The 21,585-nt window shown below is 39.3% G+C and overlaps 1 protein-coding gene across 4 annotated transcripts in view; it reads right to left on the bottom strand.

Annotated features, from left to right (window-relative positions):
- The window catches only part of SPAG9 (sperm associated antigen 9), a 147,097-nt gene extending 126,813 nt beyond the window's left edge, over nt 1-20,284 (bottom strand). For 2 of the 4 annotated variants that reach the window (XM_057714048.1, XM_057714050.1), the window contains exon 1: nt 19,738-20,284. In XM_057714048.1, the coding sequence (XP_057570031.1) occupies nt 19,738-20,040 (303 nt within the window). In that variant the 5' untranslated portion in view covers nt 20,041-20,284. The remainder of the gene's footprint in view (nt 1-19,737) is intronic. The other 2 variants (XM_057714046.1, XM_057714047.1) reach the window with 1 other exon arrangement.
- Nucleotides 20,285-21,585: the final 1,301 nt, after the last annotated feature.

Genomic DNA, 21,585 nt, shown 5'->3' with positions numbered 1-21,585 from the left:
CCCAAAACAATTCAGAAAATGGTAACTGGAACACACATGTCAATAATCACCTTAAATGTAAATGGAGTAAATGCTCCAACCAAAAGACACAGACTGGCTGAATGGATACAAAAACAAGACCCTTACATATGCTGCCTACAAGAAACCCACTTCAGACCAAGGGACACATATAGACTGAAAGTAAAGGGATGGAAAAAGATATTCCATGCAAATGGAAGCCAAAAGAAAGCTGGAGTAGCAATACTCATATCAGACAAATTACACTTTAAACTAAAGACTATTACAAGAGACAATGAAGGACACTACATAATGATCAAGGGATCAATCCAAGAAGAAGACATAACAATTGTAAATATCTATGCATTCAACATAGGAACACCTCAATACATAAGGCAAATGCTAACAGCCATAAAAGGGGAAATTGACAGTAACACAATAATAGTAGACTTTAATACCTCACTTACATCAATGGACAGATGATCCAAACAGAAAATAAATAAGGACACACAAGCTTTAAATGACACATTAGACCATCTTGACTTAATTGATATTTATAGGACATTCCATCCCAAAACTATAGAATACACTTTCCTCTTAAGTGCACACAGAACACTTTCTAAGATAGATCACATCTTGGGTCACAAATCAAGCCTTGGTAAATTCAAAAATATTGAAATCGTATCAAGCATTTTCTCTGACCACAACGCCATGAGACTAGATATCAATTACCTGAAAAAAACTGTAAAAAAATACAAACACATGGAGGCTAAACAATACGCTATTAAACAATCAAGAAGTCCCTGCAAAAATCAATGAGGAAATCAAAAAATACCTAGAAACAAATGACAATGAAAACACAACCCAAAACCTATGAGACACAGCAAAAGCAGTTTTAAGAGGGAAGTTTATAGCAATACAGTCCTACCTCAAGAAACAAGAAAAATCTCAAATAAACAACCTAACCTTACCCTTAAGACAATTAGAGAAAGAAGAACAAAGAAACCCCAAAGTGAGCAGAAGGAAAGAAATCATAAAGATCAGATCAGAAAGAAATGAAAAAGAAAGGAAAGAAAAAATAGCAAAGATCAATAAAACTACAAGCTGGTTCTTTGAGAAGATAAACAAAACTGATAAACCATTAGCCAAACTTATCAGGAAAAAAAGGGAAAAGATGTCAATCAACAGAATTAGAAATGAAAAAGGAGAAGTAACAACGGACACTGCAGAAATACAAAAGATACAAAATCCTACAAGAAACTACATGCCAATAAATTGGATAATCTGGAAGAAATGGATACATTCTTAGAAAAGTACAATCCTCCAAGACTGAACCAGGAAGAAATAGAAAATATGAACAGACCAATCACAAGTATGGAAATTGAGATTGTGATTAAAAATCTCCCAACACACAAAAGCCCAGGGCCAGATGGATGCACAGGCAAATTCTATCAAACATTTAGAGAAGAGCTAACACCTATCCTTCTCAAATGCTTCCAAAATATAGCAGAAGGAGGAACACTCCCAAACTCATTCTATGAGGCCACCATCACCCTGATACCAAAACCAGGCAAAGATGTCACAAAAAAAGAAAATTACAGGTCAATATCATTGATGAATACAGACACAAAAATCCTCAACAAAATACTAGCAGACAGAATCCAACAGCACATTAAAAAAATCATACAGCATGATCAAATGGAGTTTATCCCTGGGATGCAAGGATTCTTCAATATATGCAAATCAATCAACATGATACATCATATCAACAAATTGAAGGATAAAAACCATATGATAATCTCAATAGACACAGAAAAGCTTTTGACAAAATTCAACATCCATTTATGATAAAACCTCTTCAGAAAATGGGCATAGAAGGAAATTACCTCAACATAATACAAGCCATATATAGAAACCAACAGCCAACATTGTTCTCAATGGTGAAAAACTGAAAGAATTCCCTCTAAGAACAGGAACAAGACAAGGGTATCCACTCTCACCATTATTATTCAACATAGTTTTGGAAGTTTTAGCCAAGCAATCAGAGAAGAAAATGAAATAAAAGGAATCCAAATTGGAAAAGAAGAAGTCAAATTGTCACTCTTTGCAGATGACATGATATTATACATAGAAAACCCTAAAGACTCTACCAGAAAACTGCTAGCACTAACTGATGAATTTTGTAAAGTAGCAGGACAGAAAATTAATGCACAGAAACCTCTTGCATTCCTACACAAACAACAGAAGGGCAGAAAGAGAAATTAAGGAAACTCTCCCATTTACCACGGCAACAAAAAGAATAAAATACCTAGGAATAAACCTGCCTAAGGAGGCAAAAGACCTGTATGCAGAAAACTATAAGACACTGATGAAAGAAATCAAAGATGGTACAAACAGATGGAGGGACATACCATGTTCTTGGATTGGAAGAATCAACATTGTGAAAATGACTATCTTACCTAAAGCAATTTACAGATCCAACAAAATCCCTCTCAAGTTAACCACGGCATTTTTCACAGAACTAGAACAAGAAATCTTACCATGTGTATGGAAACGCAAAAGACCCTAAAGAGCCAAAGCAATCTTGAGAAGGAAAGATGCAGTTGGTGGAGTTAGGCTTCCTGACTTCAAACTATACTACAAGGCCACAGTGATCAAGACAGTATGGTACTGGCACAAAAATAGAAAGGTAGATCAATGGAACAGAATAGAGAGCTCAGAGGTAAACCCAAGCACATATGGGCACCTTATCTTTCACAAAGCAGGCAAGAATATACAATGTAAAAAAAAAAGACAGCCTCTTCAATAGGTGGTGCTGGGAAAACTGGACAGCAACATGTAAAAGAATGAAATTAGAACACTTCCTAACACCATACACAAAAATCAACTCTAAATGGATTAAAGACCTACATGTAAGGCCAGACACTATAAAACTCCTAGAGGAAAACATAGGCAGGACACTCTATGACATACATCAAAGCAAGATCCTTTCTGACCCACCTCCTAGAATAATGGAAATAAAATCAAGAATAAACAAATGGGACTTAATGAAACTTAAAAGCTTTTGTACAGCGAAAGAAATCATTAACAAGACAAGAAGACAAACCACAGAATGGGAGAAAATACTTGCCAACGAAACAACTGACAAAGGCTTAATCTCCGAAATATACAAGCAGCTCATGCAGCTTAATACCAAAAAAGCAAATAACCCAATCCACAAATGGGTGGAAGACCTAAATAGACATTTCTCCAAAGAAGACATGCAGATGGCTAACAAACACATGAGAAGATGCTCAACATCACTAATCATTAGAGAAATGCAAGTCAAAGCCACAATGAGGTATCACCTCACTCTGGTCAGAATAGCCATCATTAAAAAATCTAGAAACAATAAATGCTGGAGAGGGTGTGGAGAAAAGGGAAGTCTCCTGCACTGTTGGTGGGAATGTAAGCTTGTACAGCCACTTTGCACAACAGTTTGGAGGTTCCTTAAAAAACTAAAAATAGAACTACCATATGATCCAGTAATCCCACTGCTGGGCATATACCCAGAGAAAACCATAATCCAAAAAGAAACATGTACCATAATGTTCATTGCAGCACTATTTACAATAGCCAGGACATGGAAGCAACCTAAATGCCCATTAACGAATGAATGGATAAAAAAGATGTGGCATATATATGCAATGGAATATTACTCAGCCATAAAAAGGAATGAAATTGAACTATATGTAATGAGGTGGATAGACCTAGAGACTGTCATACAGAGCAAAGTAAGCTAGAAAGAGAAAAACAAATACCGTATGCTAACTCATATGTATGGAATCTGAAGAAATGGTAGTGATGAACCCAGTGACAGGGCAAGAGTGGAGATGCAGATGTAGAGAATGGACTTGAGTACATGGAGGTGGGGTTGGGGGTGGGGGGCGAAGGGGACACTGGGATGAAGTGAGAGAGTAGCATAGACATAGATACACTACCAACTGTAAAACAGATAGCTAGTGGGAAGTAGCTGTATAACAAAGGGAGATCAACTCGATGATGGGTGATGCTTTAGAGAGCTAGGACAGGGTGGGTAGGAGGGAGTCACGGGAGGGAGAGGATATGGGGATATATGCATAAATACCACTGATTCACTTTGGTGTACCTCAAGAACTGGTGTAAAGCAATTATATTCCAATAAAGAGCTTAAAAATAAATAAATGAATGAATGAATAAATAAATAAATAAGTAAAACAAATGCAGGGACTTCCCTGGCAGTCTAGTAGTTAAGACTCTGTGCTTCAAATTTAGGCAGCACGGGTTCCATCCCTGGTCAGGGAACTAAGATCCCACATGCAGCACAGCGAGGACCCCCAAAAAACAAAAACACAACATACACAGTCCAGCTTTCTGACCCCTGATTCAACCTCAGTTCTTGTCACTCATCTATGTAAATACATAAAAGAACTTGTGTGTTGGGCTTCCCTGGTGGCGCAGTGGTTAAGAATCTGCCTGCCAATGCAGGGGACACGGGTTCGATCCCTGCACTGGGAAGATCCCACATGCCTCGGAGGAGCTAAGCCCATCCACCACAGCTACTGAGCCTGTGCTCTAGAGCCCACAAGCCACGACCATTGAGCCCACCTGCCACAACTACTGAAGCCCGTGCACACCTAGAGGCCATGCCCCACAACAAGAGAACCTGCTGCAATGAGAAGCCCACGCACCACAACACTCACCACAACTGGAGAAAGCCAGTGCACAGCAACGAAGACCCAACGCAGCTAATAAATAAATAAATAAATTTAAAAAAAAAAAAAAAAAAAAAAAGAACTTGTGTGTTTTTTAAAGAACATATGGAAAACTAATTTTTACTACTTAAATATATTGAAAAAATAAATGTTATGTTTTATAGTTCTCTGAGTACATCACACACTTTCAAACCTCCCATACGTTGACTCAGTGACACATAACCCAATTAAATGCCACCCTGTCTCTGTTAAGTGTCCCGCAGGTTGACTTAGGTATTTAGCATCTTATACATACAAGTACTTGTTAAACAGAGCAACAAATGAGTGGGTAATTTCTGTCAAACGTTTCCTAAATCAAATCACAGCAAACAAGTACAAGTAGACTATTTTCACAGTAGAACCAAAAACAAACATTAGTCTTTTTAAAAAGTTACTTTTCTGGTTTTACAAAAGCCTATTTTATTTGATTCCACAATTCTGCGCAACCTGTTTAACTTTTTAAAAGGTGTTTGTTTTTTAATAGGCAGCAGTAACAAAAAATGAGGCTAGGGAGACAAGTAACTGAAAGAAAATTCAAATTAAGGATCTGATAATTAAAATTAGAAAGTTTATTTATACCATAATAACCTAGAAGATGCTTTTAATCAACATAGATTTCAATGCCTAAGAAATAAATATTTGCTATTCTTCAGAATAAACTTGTCTTGAAAAAAAAATCAACGTTGTTTTACTAACCATTTTATTTGTTACTATATGGTACTACTACTGTATCCTAATTAGAAATGTCTATCAAAAATTCTAAGCAAATAGTTAAAATTAAGTTTTAGCATTTAACTGTCATTTGTGTGGCAAATTTATTCAGATAGAAGAAATTATTTCTCAACCAGTAACTTCAAAACAAACATTTGTGGCTAAAATAAATTAAAAAAACTAATCAGAGCCTTCTGTCATGTGAGGGCACTGAGAATACAGCCATCTATGAACCAGGAAGTGGGTCCTCATCAGACACTGAATTTGCCAGCACCATGACCTTCAACTTCCCAGCTTCCAAAACAGTGGGATATAAATATTTGTTGTTAAAGCCACTCAACCTAGAGTATTTTTGTTATAACGGCCTGAGCAGACTAAGAGAAAAAAGATGTGGTTGACACCACCTCTTCTCCCCTCTTTTTCTCTGGAAAGCAGATGACATCCAGAGTTCTGAAAACCACTTTTTAACCATGAGGTATATTACAAGAGGTCTCATAGTCTTGGCTTGGACTTTGATGCCATCACTCCCATTTCCAAATTTCTTTCTCTGAGGGAAGAAGAAGAAAAAAAAAATCAGAAAGGGAATTCCCTGGCAGTCCAGTGGTTAGGACTTCGTGCTTCTATGGCAGGGGGCACGGGTTCAATCCCTGGTTGGGGAAATAAGATCCTGCAAGCCAAATGGCATAGCCAGAATTAAAAACAAAAAAAAATAGACAATCAAAAAATCATGGTGCTAACATGACTTTTAAGATCACCTAGCCCAACTGTTGCTAATGCAGAAATACTCTCTACAATACTCTGACAATAGTCCCAATGATCTTAATATTTCAACTTTTAAAATGCCTAAATATTTCTAGAATGTTAAGTATAGGACAATGTAGGTAAACTGTCTGTAATAACTATACTCAGGAGAAGTCAGTTTTTCCGTACATGCCTAAGTCAAAAGACTTATTGAAGAACTTTTTGGAAGTTTTAGCATAACTTGGCACCAACAGTAAGGACAATAACTTGAATGCACAAAAGAGAATTTTAAATAACTAGGCTTTGTAATTTGACCTTTAGCGTACTTATCTATCCACCATCCAACCAACCAACAAATATCTAATACCTAATGCATCCCTGTAGTTTAGTGTGGGAATTAAAGCAATAGGTTAGTTAGCTATAACACTGAAAGTACTATGAGAGGACAAGGACAGTAGACAAGGACAGTATGCTGTGGGAACATAGAAAATGGGTACAATCCAAACTTAGGTGTCAAAAAAGGCATGCCAGGATTGAAACCTGAAAGATGAATATGGCAGCCAGGAAACAGAAGAGAAAAGAGAATGCCAAGCGAAGAGGCAGCTTTTAAGAAGGCCTAGAGAGAATGCCTTTATATAGCTCTAAAAGGAAAACATTAGGCTGGTAAAATAAGGAGCAGTCAGATTACAAGTCCTTGTATGTTAGAAACTTTAGTCATTTCAACAACTTTAGACACAGTCACTAAAGGCTTTTAAGTGTGGAAATGATCTGATCAGATTGCCATTTTGGAGTATAGTGTGATGGGCAGTTTGTAGGTTAGCAATACGGGAAGCAGAGAGATCAGTTATGGGATAGTTTTAGTTGCCCATTCATTTATTCAGAAATTTTCAATGGGTACTTCCTCTGTACCAAATCTGATATTCAGTGTGAATGAAAGAAGTTTCAGCTCTTCAGAATAGTAAAAATAGATTTGAAAAAAGGTAAAGAGATTCCAAATACATTTAAAAATTGAAAACAAGAAGGTAGCAATGGGGATGAAGGAGAAAGAACAGTTAAGAATCGTGACCTGCTATCTGGTTACATAGATCGCAGTATCCCTCACAAAGAATGAGAACGGAGGATGAGCAAACTTGGGAGTTAAGTTCAGTTAGGAGACATGTTCAAATAAACAACATGTCCAATAAACAACAGTAATATGATCTGAAACTCCAGAGAGATTGGCCTTGACAGGCTGTTCTTAATAGGCTGTCAGGTCCATGAGAGAAGAAGCTTGCCTCTTTTACTCATCACTGTAACCCCAACAGACACAGTACCAGGCACACAGTTGGTGCTCGATAAATATCTGTTAAATGAATGAATGAGATATACATTTTGGAATAGTCAACAAATGGTAATTGAGCTAGGCAGTGTGCAGAGTGAGAACTTAAGGGGATCTTAGAAAAAGCATCAAGGAACACCAAAGCTAATATGACTCAGAAGAATCCATAGAGTGGTCAGATAAGAGGAAAACCAAGAGATTTCAAAGTCAGAAAACCAAAATATGTTTCTTAAGGAAAGAGTGACCAAAAGAGTCAAATATTGCTGAAAAGTCAAATATGAGAAGGAGTAAGGCAGATAATAGAAGAAAAGCATTTATGAGAGTTACTTCTGTGAATTTTCTTACTTGGTTTTTGGGTTGGTTGGTTTGTTTGTTTTGGGGTTTTTTTTGCTTCTTTTTGGCCACACCATATGGCTTGCTGGATGACTGGGGAATGAACCAGTGCCTTGGCAATGAAAGCACAGAGTTCTAACCACTGGACTGCCGGGGAATTCCCATCACTTTTGTGAACTTTCAAGAATATGAGTAGGAGAAACTCTATTATGCCTAAAGTTTCATATCTAAATAATTACTCTTCATATCTAAACAATGAGATGAATTATTTCCTGCATGGACAGCTTACCGTTTTATAAACTTGTTTGTTCCATCTAAGGTGCCTGCCTCTTTTCTCTGTATATAACCTCACCCTTTTTATTTCCTGTGTAACACCTATCACAATCTATAATTAACTGGTTTGTTTATTCTTTATTACAGTATAAACTCTAAGAAAGCAAGTGTTACCTTACTTGTCTGATCTGTTTGTGGCCACATTCCCATAATCTTAGAAGAGTACCTGGCTCAGTAAATATTTGTTCTTTCTGATCATTCATGTGTCCTGTTTATCAACCTATGGGAATGGGATAAGGAAGAACCAGAAGATCATGGAGTTTCCTCCCAGCTGTCAAAGAATACCTGCAGGGGATTTCTCTGGTGGCACAATGATTAAGAGTCGGCCTGCCAATGCAGGGGACACAGGTTCGGGCCCTGGGTCCAGGTAGATCCCACATGCCACGGAGCAACTAAGCCCAAACGCCACAACTACTGAGCCCGTGCTCTACAGCCCGCAAGCCACAACTACTGAAGCCCACGCCTAGAGCCCCGTGCTCTGCAACAAGAGAAGCCACTGCAGTGAGAACCCCGAGCACTACAACAAAGAGTAGCTCCCACTAGCGTCAACGAGATGAAGCCCACGCACAGCAACAAAGACCCAACACAGCCATAAAGAGAGAAAGAAGTAAGTAAATAAATATACTTTAAGTAAATAAGTAAATAAAATTATTTTTTAAAAATACCTGCAGGAAGAGCAAGTGAAAATACAATTTAAAGGATAACAGAATCCAAAATCACAAAAATCCTAGACCCATCCCTTGGAGAGAAGCCAATCAGCAGGACGTCAAATTACAAGGAAAAAATTCTTCTTAGGCTCTATAATCCTAGTGGAGCAGGTAAGCAGTCAGAAACAAGATATCCCGGAATATATGTAAGACTGAAAAAAAAAAAGTTACTAGAGAAAACTTAAATATAGGGTAGATTCTCAATTTCTGCATCTCGAAGTTTCAAAGGGGAAAAATAATTTTATACTACAATCTTAAAAACTTTAACTAATTTTAATTGTTTTATAGATCTCAGATTTAAATTTCTTACAGAAAAGTAGCTAAGCTGCAATCATTTCTTCCTTTCCAGATGAGTGACATTAGTTCACTATAAAAATACTAACTTACTCATCTCTATAACTGAATATACTGTTCTTAAAAATTAATTCAAATGGAATATTAGATATTAGAGAATGTTCTATGTAAATAAAATTATGGTTATATGGTACAATGCTTTCAAGGGTGAAATGTCATAACATCTGTAATTTATGCTGAAATGTTCAGCAATTTAAAAATGTGTATATTTATATGTTGTATATCGTATGTGTAGGTAGATAAATAAAACAACTACTGAATCCAGGTAATGAATATATAGATAGTAAACATACTTTCTGTTTTTCTGTATGTTTGAAATTTTTCCTAATAAAAAGCTGGGGGGTGGGGGGAAGATTTACTGAAAAAGTTTACTGACATAAAAAAAAGAATGGTATTCTTAAAGTTCCCAATAATAATTCTAAATCCTCAACTTGGTAACTTCTCTATTGTATTAATACATAACTTCCCGTTGTTCAGTTGAAATATTTTCAGGGAAACTATGCTAAACCACTAGACACCAAAATTTTTTTTTTCCCTTGAAATGTACTGTTTGTTCTTTCTTTTTTTTTCTTTTAATTTTTATTGGAGTACAGTTTACTGAAAATGTTGTGTTAGTTTCTGCTGTACAGCAAAGGCAATAAGTTATACATATATCCACTCTTTTTAGATTCTTTTAACATATACGTCCTTACAGAGTATTGAGTGGAGTTTCCTGTGCTATGCAGTAAGTCTTTATTAGTTATCTACATTATATATAGAATTGTGCATATATCAATTCCACTCCCCCCTTTTCCCACTGGTAACTGCTTGTTTTCTACACCTGTGACTCTATTTCTATTCTGTAAATAAGTTCATTTGTACCATTTTTTTAGATTCCACATATAAGCAATGTCATAAGATATTTGTCCTCCTCTGTCTGACTTACTTCACTTAGTATAATCCATGTTGCTGCAAACAGCATTATTTCATTCTCTTTTATGGCTAATATTCTACTGAATATATGTACCACATCTTTGTCCATTTTTCTGTTGATGGACATTTAGGTTGCTTCCATGTCTTGGCTATTATAAACAGTGCTGCAATGAGTATGGGTGTGCATGTACCCTTTCGGATTATGGTTTTCTCCAGATATATGCCCAGGAGTGGGACTGCTAGATCACGTGGTAGTTCTATTTTTAATTTTTTAAAGAACCTTCATACTGTTCTCCAAAGTGGTTATACCAATTTACATTCCCACCAACAGTGTAGGAGGGTTCCCTTTTCTCCATACCCTCTCCAACATTTATTGTTTGTAGACATTTTGATGCTGGCCATTTTGACCGGTGTGAGGTGATACCGCATTGTATTTTTGATTTGCATTTCTCTGGTAATTAGTGATGTTGAATGTGTTTTCATGTGTTTTTTGGCCATCTGTATGACTTCTTTGAAGAAATGTCTATCTAGATCTTCTGCATTTTTTTTTCCCCACATAGAGCTGCAAGAGCTGTTTGTATATTTTGGAGATTAATCCCTTAACAGGTGCTTTGTTTACAAGTATTTTCTCCCATTCTGTGGACTGCCTTTTTCTTCTGTTTATAGTTTCCTTTGCTATGCTGAAGCTTTTAAGTTTAAAATTAGGTCCCATTTGTTTATTTTTGTTTTTACTTTCATTACTCTAGGAGGTGGGTCAAAAAAGATCTTGCTGTGATTTATGTCAAAGAGTGTTCTGCCTATGTTTTCCTCTAAGAGTTTTATAATGTCTGGTCTTTAATCCATTTTGAGTTTATTTTTGTGTATGGTGTTAGTGTTCTAATTTTTTTTTTATATGTAGCAGTTTTCATCACCATTTATTCAACAGACTGTCTTTTCTCCATTGTATATTCTTGCCTCCCTTGTCACAGTTTAATTGACCATAGGTACATGTGTTTACTTCTCCACTTTCTATCCTGTTCCATTATCTATATTTCTGTTTTTGTGCCAGTATCATATGTTTTGATTACTGCAGCTTTGCAGTACAGTCTGAAGTCAGGGACCCTGATTCCTCCAGTTCCATTTTTCTTTCTCAGGACTGCTTTGGCTATTCTGGGTCTTTTGTGTTTCCATGTAAATTTTAGAATTTTTTGTTCTAGTTCTGTGGGAAAATGCTATTGGTAATCTGATAGGGATTGCATTGAATCTGCAGATAGCCTTGGAAAGTATAGTCATTTTGACAATATTGATTCTTCCAACCCAAGAACATGATATATCCTTCCATTTGTTTGTGTCATCTCCGATTTCTTTCATCAGTGTCTTACAGTTTTCAGAGTAGAGATCTTTTGTCTCCTTAGGTAGATTTATTCCTAGGTATTACATTCTTTCTGATGTGATGATAAATGGGACTGTTTCCTTGATTTCTCTTTCTGATCTTTTGTTGTTAGTGTATAGGAATACAAGAGATTTCTATGTGTTAATTTTGTATCCTACAACTTTACTAAATTCATTGATGAGCTCTAGTAGTTTTCTGGTAGCAGCTTTAGAATTTTTCTATATACAGAATAATGTCATCTGCAAACAGTGACAGTTTTACTACTTCTTCTCCAATTTGGATTCCTTTTATTTCTTTTTCTTCTCTGACTGCCGTGGCTAGGACTTTCAAAACTATGTTGAATAAAAGTGGTGACAATGGACATCCTTACCTTGTTCCCTATCTTAGAGGGAATGATTTCAGCTTTTCACTGTGGAGAATGATGTTAGCCGTGGGTTTGTCATATATAGCCTTTATTATGTTGAGGTAGGTTCCCTCTATTCCCACTTTATGGACAGTTTTTATCATGAGTGGGTGTTGAGTTTTGTCAAAAGCTTTTTCTGCATCAATTGAGATGATCATATGTTTTTTATTCTTTGCTTTATTAATACAGTATATTACACTCATTGATTTGTGGATATTGAAGAATCCTTGCACTCCTGGGATCAGTCCCACTTGATCATGGTGGATGATCCTTTTAATGCATTGTTGGATTCTGTTTGCTTAGTATTTTGTTGAGGATTTCTGCATCTATGTTCATCAGTGATATTTGGCCTATAATTTTCTTTTTTGTGATATCTTTGTCTGGTTTTGGTATAAGGCTGATGGTGGTCTCATAGAATGAGCTTGGGAGTATTCCCTCCTCTGCAGTTTTTTGGAAGAGTTTCAGAAGGGTAGGTGTTAACTCTTCTCTAAATGTTTGACAGAATTCACACATGAAGCCATCTGGTCCTGGACTTTTGTTTGTTGTAAGTTTTTTAACCACTGTTTCAATTTCAGTACTTGTGAATGGTCTGTTCATATTTTCTATTTCTTTCTGGTTCAGTCTTGGAAGGTTGTACCTAAGAATTTGTCCATTTCTTCTAGATTGTCCATTTTATTGGCATATTGTTGTCTGCAGTGGTCTCTTATGATCCTTTGTGTTTCTGTGTTGTCAGTTGGAACTTCTTAACCATTTCTAATTTTACTGATTTGAGCTCTGTCCCCTTTTTTCTTGATGACTCTGGCTAAAGGTTTTCAATTTTGTTTATTTTTGCAAAGAACCAAATTTTAGCTTCATGGATCTTTGCTATTGATTTGTCTGTATTTCATCTTCTTCTGCTCTGATCTTTATGATTTCTTTCCTTCTACTAACTTTGAGTTTTGTTTGTTCCTCTTTCTCTAGTTGCTTCAGGTGTAGTTAGGTTGTTTAATTGAGATTTTTCTTGTTTCCTGAGGTTAAAATTGTATTGCTATAAACTTCCCTCTTAGAACTGCTTTTGCTGCGTCCCAGAGATTTTGGGCCATTGTGTTTTCATTGTCATTAGTCTCTAAGTATTTTTTTAATTTCCTCTTTGATTTCCTCAGTGATCCATTGGTTGTTTAGTAACATGTTGCTTAGCTTCCTCATGTTTGTGTTTTTAACAGTTTTTTCTTTTTTTGGCTGTGCTGCTAGCATGTGGGCTTAGTTCCCCGACCAGGGATGGAACCTGCACCCCCTGCATTGGAAGCGCAGACTCTTAACCACTGGACTTCCAGGGAAGTCCCTCCTGTAACTGATTTCTAATCCCATAGCATTGTGGCCAGAAAAGATGTTTGATATGATTTCAATTTTCTTAAATTTACCGAGGCTTGATTTGTGGCCCAAGATGTGATCTATCCTGGAGAATGTTCTGTGTGCACTTGAGAAGAAAGTGCATTTAGCTACTTTCAGATTGAATGTTCTATAAATATCAGTTAAGGCTATCTAGTCTAATGTGTCATTTAAGGCCTTTGTTTCTTTATCAATTTTCTGTCTGGATGATCTGTACCCCACTATTGTGTTTCTGTTGATTTCTCCTTTTATGGCTGTTAGCATTTGCCTTATATAATGAGATGCTCCTATGTTGGGTGCATATATATATAAAATTGTTGTATCTTCTTGGATTGATCCTCTGATCATTATGAAGTCTCCTCCTTTGTCTCTTGTAACATTCTTTATTTTGAAGTCTATTTTGTCTGATATGTGTATTTCTACTCCAGCTTTCTTGATTTCCATTCTCCAGCTTTTTGAATAGACACATTACATACATTATTAAAGAGTCTATGTTGATATTTCTTATCTCAACCTAGTAATGTATTTAGGTAACAGCTATATTCATTATGAGTGCTGAGCACAGCAAAAAAAAAAAAAAAAGGTGTTTTTAAAATAACTCAACCATTAGTCAAGGGAACAAAAGAACAGGTATTTGGCTACATTTCAAAAGGTAACATACACCCCCTCCCACCAGTGTACACATTCCCACAGAGAACAAATACACGGTTCATCTCAGAAAGGGCCTGGATGTAGGGATTGACTAGGGGCAAGGACATATCTACTCTGACTAGGGGCAGTGTAAAGTTTATTTCAAATACTTCAAGAAGAAAAAACAATGGTTTTTTTTTTAAATAGGAAAACATGTATTTTAAATGTGTTTTAAAATGTACTGGTTTTATGTACAAAATATTTTGGGTACACAGAGATCAATGAAGCACTAAAGTGTATTTTGAGCATTCTAAAACTTAAGTTTAAAGAAATTAAGCTATAACATTCAAAAAGCTGCTGACCCTTGCTCTAACTGAACCAAGAGAGCAATAAAGTCAGCACCTCAGCCAATCCTTGGACCAAAAATCCTTAGTTTCTTGAAGATACCACAAGATACTGGTTTCAAAAACCACTGACCAGGGACTTCCCTGGTGGTGCAGTGGGTAAGACTCTGTACTCCTGATGCAGGGAGCCCAGGTCTGATCCCTGGTCAGGGAAATAGATCCCGCATGCCTGCCACAACTAAGAGTTTGCATGCCACAACTAAAGATCCCTCAAGCTGCAATGAAGATCCCATGTGCCACAACTAAGACCTGGCGCAGCCTAAATAAATAAATATTTAGGGGACAAAAAACAAAAATAAAAAACACTGAACAGATGCCACAGAGAGACTTTACTTTTAAAAAGTGTTTTAAAACACTTTTGAAAATTTAATGTCAAACGTTAACATCCGATGGACCAGCAAATTTTTCTCTTATACTATTAGATCATCCGTGCATATAAACAAACTACCTTTCCCCTACTGCGCCACTTAGTTCCCCGAATAAGGATGGAACCTATGCCCCCTGCAGTGGAAGCTCAGAGTCCTAACCACTGGACCACCACCGAATCCCCTTAACCTACTTAATAGAAATTAAATTCCTTTTGACACTAGAATAATAGAATTAAGGCTAAACATCTAAAGAACCACCATGATTACCAGTTTAAATAACAACTGTGCCAAAGACACAAAATAAACTTAATGTTGAAGCAAATATGGAATTTCCACTTTTAGCATCCTAAGTCCTCAATAGCCACCATCAACGAATATAAGCTAAAGTATTCAAAATTATTCTTCACTCCTGTCTTGATAAAAAGTCATAAAAACCAAACTGAAAAGACTTCAAATGTTCCTTTTTAAGTGTATATTAAAGAAGTGAACTTTCATTGTAAATTATTTTGCAAACAAATCAAGATTAATTTCCTTAACTTTTGATTAAAATATTTTTATGAATGGATGAGAACTATAACATCAATTTAAAAAAATCAATATCAATGCCTGCTTTCATGCCCACAAATCTTATCACTCACTCCCATGTTCACAGACTTCCAAAGAAAACCTGATTAAAGTCTTAATATAAAACATCAATTTTGTTACTACTTTAAGTGCTGATTCATTGGGGCAAAGTTAATTAGAAAATTCTCAGTAATCTCTCTCATCTCTGCATTTAATCACCCCAATTTTTTTTAGACAAGCCACAGAAAAGCAGTTATAAAATCATATAATCACAACATCTTCTTCCCAGTAAAGATATTCTCTCTTCATATATGCTGCTACCACTCAAGGAGCATGAGGAGGGTACATCTCCATTTTTATGTGCAATCTACTTCCACCCACTTCCAGTGTATGCTAAATACACTCTCACTTTAAAACTAAATTCCCTATATATAACTGTTTTACTTTGCTGTACATCTGAAACTAACATAATGTAAATCAACTACATTTCAATAAAAGTTTTAAAAAATATTTTTAAAAAATAATAAAAAATTTAATTCCCAAGAAAAAGGTTAATTCATTTGCCTACTTCAGGGAAGTTTTCTTTTTTTTTTTAATTACTCAAAACAAATCATGTCTATTTGAAAACAATCACAAGTTACACAAACAAAAACATAAAAAACACTAACGTATTCCTCCCAAGAAAAACATCTCTCTCCAGTTTGTTTGTTTATTTATTTATTTATTGTCCATGCCACTTGGCTTGTGGGATTAGTTCCCCAACCGTGTTAAATCCAGGCTCCATCAGTGAAAGCACCAAGTCCTAACCACTGGATCACCAGGGAATTCCTTCTCCAGATTTTTTTTAAATTACTGATTTACAGATAAATTGTTCACAGATTCACAAGGCTTACTCTGCATAGAATAGACAGGAAAAGACTAGCAGAAGAAGTGAAATTTAAGCTGAGTCCAAAGTAGGTAGCTAGCCTGGGTGAGGCTCTGAGGGAAAAGCATTCTAGGCCAAAGAAACAGCATCAGACAAGGACTTGGTTAAAGAATACAAAAAAATATATATGGCTGGAGGAGGGACCCAAAGGGGAGAGTGGTGAGCTATAATATAATAGATTTCTTGATTAGCAGTTGAAGCTGGTTACCAATCTATCTAAAATCAGCCCTCCTTCAGATTGTTTTTAATGATTCAAAACCAGCAGGGTGGGCTTCCTAGGTGGCGTAGTGGTTGAGTATCCGCCTGCCAATGCAGGGGACACAGGTTCGATCCCTGCTCCAGGAAGATCCCACATGCCACGGAGCAACTAAGCCCGTGTGCCACAACTACTGAGCCTGTGCTTTAGAGCCCATGAGCCACAACTATTGAGCCCATGTACTGCAACTACTGAAGCCCATGCACCTAGAGCCCATGCTCCGCAACAAGAGAAGCCACGGCAACGAGGAGCCTGCACACCACAACAAAGAGTAGCCCCCGCTCACCTCAACTAAAAAGAAGGCCCATGCACAGCAAAAAAGACCCAACACAGCCAATAAAATAAATAAATTAAAAAAAAAAAAAAACCAGCAGGGTAACTCCACACAACAAATCCAAATAAGCAAAGAAAAAGACAGAAGGCATTCAAATTAAGTAATATCATTATAATAAAGATTAAATTCCTGATTCCTTGTTGAGAATTCCTGCAAGCAAGAGATTAAAGCACTTCACACCTCCTAAAACATCATTATTTACACATCCTTCTAAATCTCCACAGAGGTGCTCAGAATTTACTTTACACTCTCTGGTGATGGTCAATTTCCATACTTTGAAGTACTCTTGCTGTAAATACCTTGAGGCACTTTTGCTATAATACCAGACTGTTTATGTAAATAGTCTTCGTTTTAAAGGCCACAAACACTGAAAGAAAATTAAACACAGACTCATTTCTGCATGTGAGCCTAAGAGAGACTGAATTTCTGAGTACGTGGGTAAAACCTGATTTACATAAAAACTGGTAACAAGATGGTGTGGAGACTTCCCTGGTGGCACAGCGGTTAAGACTTGAGCTCCCAATGCAGGGGGCCCAGGTTCCATCCCTGGTCAGGGTACTAGATCCCACATACATGCTGCAAGTGAGACTTCATGTGCCACAACTAAGGAGCTGGCAAGCCACAATTAAGGAGCAGGTGAGCTGCAACTAAGGAGCCCGCGTGCCACAACTAAGACCCAGTGCAATCAAATCAATTAATTTTTTTTTTTAAAAGATGGTTTTGCATTTGTGGTCTGGAAGTTGGCTCATCAATATTCTGTATTCTCAGGTCATGGCCCTTTGCCCAAAGGTTTCATTATATAGAAAATTTATAGACATATTTGAAAAAGCATAAATTACAAAGAAAATCTATTTTAATTTATTTTTTATATAAACTTATTTATTTATTGGCTGTATCTGGTCTTCGTTGCTGGGCATGGGCTTTCTCCAGTTGCATAGACCAGGGGCTACTCTTCATTGCGGTGTGCGGGCTTCTCATTGCGGTGGCTTCTCTTATTGTAGAACACGGGCTCTAGGCACATGGGCTTCAGTAGTTGTGGTATGTGGGCTGTAGAGCACAGGCTCGGTAGTTGTGGCATACGGGCTTAGCTGCTCTGCAGCATGTGGGATCTTCCCGGACCAGGGATCAAACCCGTGTCACCTGAACTGGCAGGCAGATTCTTAACCACTGAGCCATCACCAAAGTCCCCATAGATAATCTATTTTTAAAAAGTCATTTACTTAAGAAATTAATATACAGTCCAGAGTCTAGCAGCTAAGTTTTATTTTCTGATTCTGCAACCTGTGGCAGATGGTTTTCTTGGCACGTGTGACCCTGGCATTTTGCCCATGTTTACATGGACTGACAGGAGTTTAAGGCTGAAAGGAGAAATTTCTTTTATCTGTAGTAATAGGTCATGCTGGGCCTATTCCTCAACTGTGTGTATATTTGGTTAATTCCACAGTCTTTCCACGTACATCCACAAAATGGCAAGGGCCTGTCTAAGCATGAAGACATGGCAAGTCATCTCAGGAGTAGTACATAATCTGTGTTCCATAAGCTGTGCTAATAAACTTGTGGAAATTGTGATTCCATCCTTAGATTTCTTTTTCAACCTTTCCTTCCCTATATACTTGGAAACATTCTTGAAATAAAGTCAACGTTGTTTGGCAAATTCAATAGCATTCCTTTGAGACAAAGGATCACAAAATCAGAACTACAAATCATCATATAGTCAAGCTTAAAAAAAAACAAAACTATTCGACCTGGTACAAAGGTATTAAGCGACAAAAAGTTTAAATGGTGGCACTATTTAGTATTAGGAAAGAGCTGCTGCACATCCTTAAAACTTTTCAAGTATTTTTGAAAGACAACATGCCGTTCCTCCAATAATTATCATCACCATATATTTAGTCAGGTTTGCTAGATGCTCAGCAAACAAAGATGAATATGACACTTCACCCGTATTAGACAAGTTCCACAGAAATAATGCCAACACAACCTGAAAGCTAAAATCCTTGACTGTCTCAAGAAGTCAAAGACCTATCACTTGCACTCCAGAGCTCCAAAAGGTTCACAGACTCAAGGTTAGGGCACCGAGGTCACACTGCTGAGGTACTAAAGTTAAAAACTGGCCAAGTGCACCTGTAAACTGTAGTCTTTGAAAAGGGTTGCCAACTGTCACCCCTACACCTCCTGAACCAACCCCCCACCCCGTTTCCGTCCTCTTTATAAAACAAAGGGTTTTTAAAGGGAACTGTCCAAGGTTACCACCTGACAAGGGAGAACGCTTTGATGTGGGATACCAATAACATAAAACTGCATACTCTCCATATTTACAGAGTATTGTTGTACAGCATCTAAATGTTGACAGAGTGTCAACCAAGGCACACATAACATAAAATAAAACCTCTTTTTCAACAGGGTTAAAACGTCAACAAGAAACTGACCGAAAGAGGGAGATCTCTAACTTCCCAAAGCAGCAACCCCCAGGAAAGGTGCTGGAACCAACGGAAGTTACATATCCAAGACAAGAGTATTTAAATGCGTCCCCCAACCCCCGCCCATGGTAAAAGTTTGAACAGCCATTTGACGATCCCACGGGGGTCGGAAACTTCCCTAAACTACAAGAGGCAAGCAAACACCCTAAAATCTCCGCTCTCAGCCAACCCCAGGTGCCCTCAGGCCAGGCAGTGGCTTCTTCTCCGGGCCTTGCTTCCCCAATCTCACTCTCTTCTCCTGAACACTCACTTATATGCCTGGGCGTCCAACCCGGCTGGGGGTCCCGCGACCTCGCGGCTGCCGGGCTCAGTCCGGCGGGCCTCGGCCTCAGGCCTGCCCCAAGGAGGCCGGCACGTCTTCACCACCCCACCCCCTCCCGGAGACTGACCGCGGCCCCCGGCCCCTGGCCCGCCCTCAGGCCCGGCCCTCGCACTCCCCGCCGGCCGGCCCTCACCTCCTCGGCGTGCTTGCGCAGCGCCTTCTCTCGTTCGTACTGGGTGATGAGCTGCTCGTTGTCGTCCCGCAGCAGTTCCAGCTCCACCTGGTGCTCCTGGTCCTGCGCGAACACCGAGTCGAGGTTCTCCAACACGGCCACCACCAGTGGCATCAGCTCCTTGACCACCTCCTCGTCGTAGCGCCCGATGAGCCGCTCGAACTCGCGGTAGATGGAGCCGGCCAGGCCGGACACCCGCTCCGACATCACGGCCCCAGAGCCGCCGGGCTCCTCCTGGTACACCACACCATCCTCCAGCTCCATGGTGGCAGGCGGCCGGCCGGCCCGGGGCGTCGCCGGCTGAGGGGGCGACAAGGGCCCGCGCGGGACGGGCCGCTGGGGCTGGGGCTGGGGCTGGGCCCGGCGGGGTGGGGGCCCGGGCCGGAGGAGGGGAGGGGTGAAGCGAGCGCACTCAGCCCAACCGCCGTTGCACCAACTGCTGGAGCGGCCGGGCCGCGCGCGCCGCACGTCACCGGCGGGGCGGGAGCCGCGCCGCGTCGGCCCGTAGGGCGGGGACCCGCGGGAAGCCAGGCGCGGCCGGGGGCGGGGCCAATGCGTCACCATGCGTCGGAGTAGTAGTGACGTCAACACTCGGCGCCACGCGGACGTTGCGTACGCCAATAGGAAAGACCGCGAGAGAAGGGTGGTGAGAAGTGCACGCCGCAGGCGCGATTTGCGGGGCGACCCCCAATGGAAAGGGAGGGGTTCTGGAAGAGTGACTAGCAGTCCAAAATAGCGAACGTGTTATTAGTTTTTACAGGTCACAAAGGGCTTTCGCATTTGTTGCTCACCACAGGCTTGGGCGCGGTAGACGTTTGGCCTTCGTTTCACAGAGGAGGAGAGTAGGTCCGGAAGACTTATAGTTCACTCAAGGTCACGCAGCTAGACCGGGAAGGAGGCTGATCAGGGACTCAGACCAGTTCTGATTGAGAACTCCATACTCAGAGAAGTGGAAAACAGACGGAAAGGGAAAGCATCCTTAACTGGGACATGGTCTGCTTCAGAGATAAGATGACCTTGAATAGGATAGAATTACTTGGGGATAAAGACAGTAAGGGTGGCCTTAAACAGAGGACGTGCAAAGCATTGTGGAGAAGGGTAAACCGAACACCACATTTTGCACTTTCCCAAACACGGGCTTCTCTGCTGCTTCCGGCCAACTTCGGGGGGTGGCGTTTCCTGGCTCCAGCTACCCTTATTTCGTCTAATCTTGAAACAGGACAGGCTAATGGGGGAGAGGGGGTTGGAGAGTAGAGGAAAGAGGTGGAGCCACTAGGGTGAGTAAGTCGCAAGGTACTTGAGGGCTCAGCTGCCTGGGAGAGAATCACGTGTGGGGAATGACAACACTCAAACCTCAGGCAGGGTGAGTCAAGGATCACTTCCTGGTGTTCTCTTCCAGCTGATACTGAGCAGGGCCATGTGGGGCTCCTGGGCACAAAAGCCTTTTTGTGTCTCCCATTTCTTTGATTACAGGAAATAGGCTTCATTCAGCCTCCATGACCTTCCCTGAATTCCAACTAGCAGATTAAAGCAGTTGTTAATTAGGAAAGGCAGGGGAGTGGAGGCAAGGGAGAAACAAAGTCGAGAAACAATAGTGCAGCATTGGGGCAAGGTCCTGGTTCCTAGTCAAGGCATAGACATGCTAATATCTTTGAGCTGTATTGCAGATACTGAAATCCTTTCCAGATGGACAGAAGTTATAGTTGGTATGCTGCCCACAAGCATGTAGACCACAGACCATTTGGAACCTAAAGGTTGTTGATGCGGACTCCTACTAACCTCACCACCAACCCATCAGATGAATGTCCA

The sequence above is a fragment of the Hippopotamus amphibius genome, chromosome 17 (genome assembly GCF_030028045.1).
Source record: "Hippopotamus amphibius kiboko isolate mHipAmp2 chromosome 17, mHipAmp2.hap2, whole genome shotgun sequence".
NCBI classification, from domain to species: Eukaryota; Metazoa; Chordata; class Mammalia; order Artiodactyla; family Hippopotamidae; genus Hippopotamus; species Hippopotamus amphibius.
The sequence above is the reverse complement of the archived record's forward strand: the minus strand, read 5'-3'. Positions and strand labels throughout refer to the sequence as shown.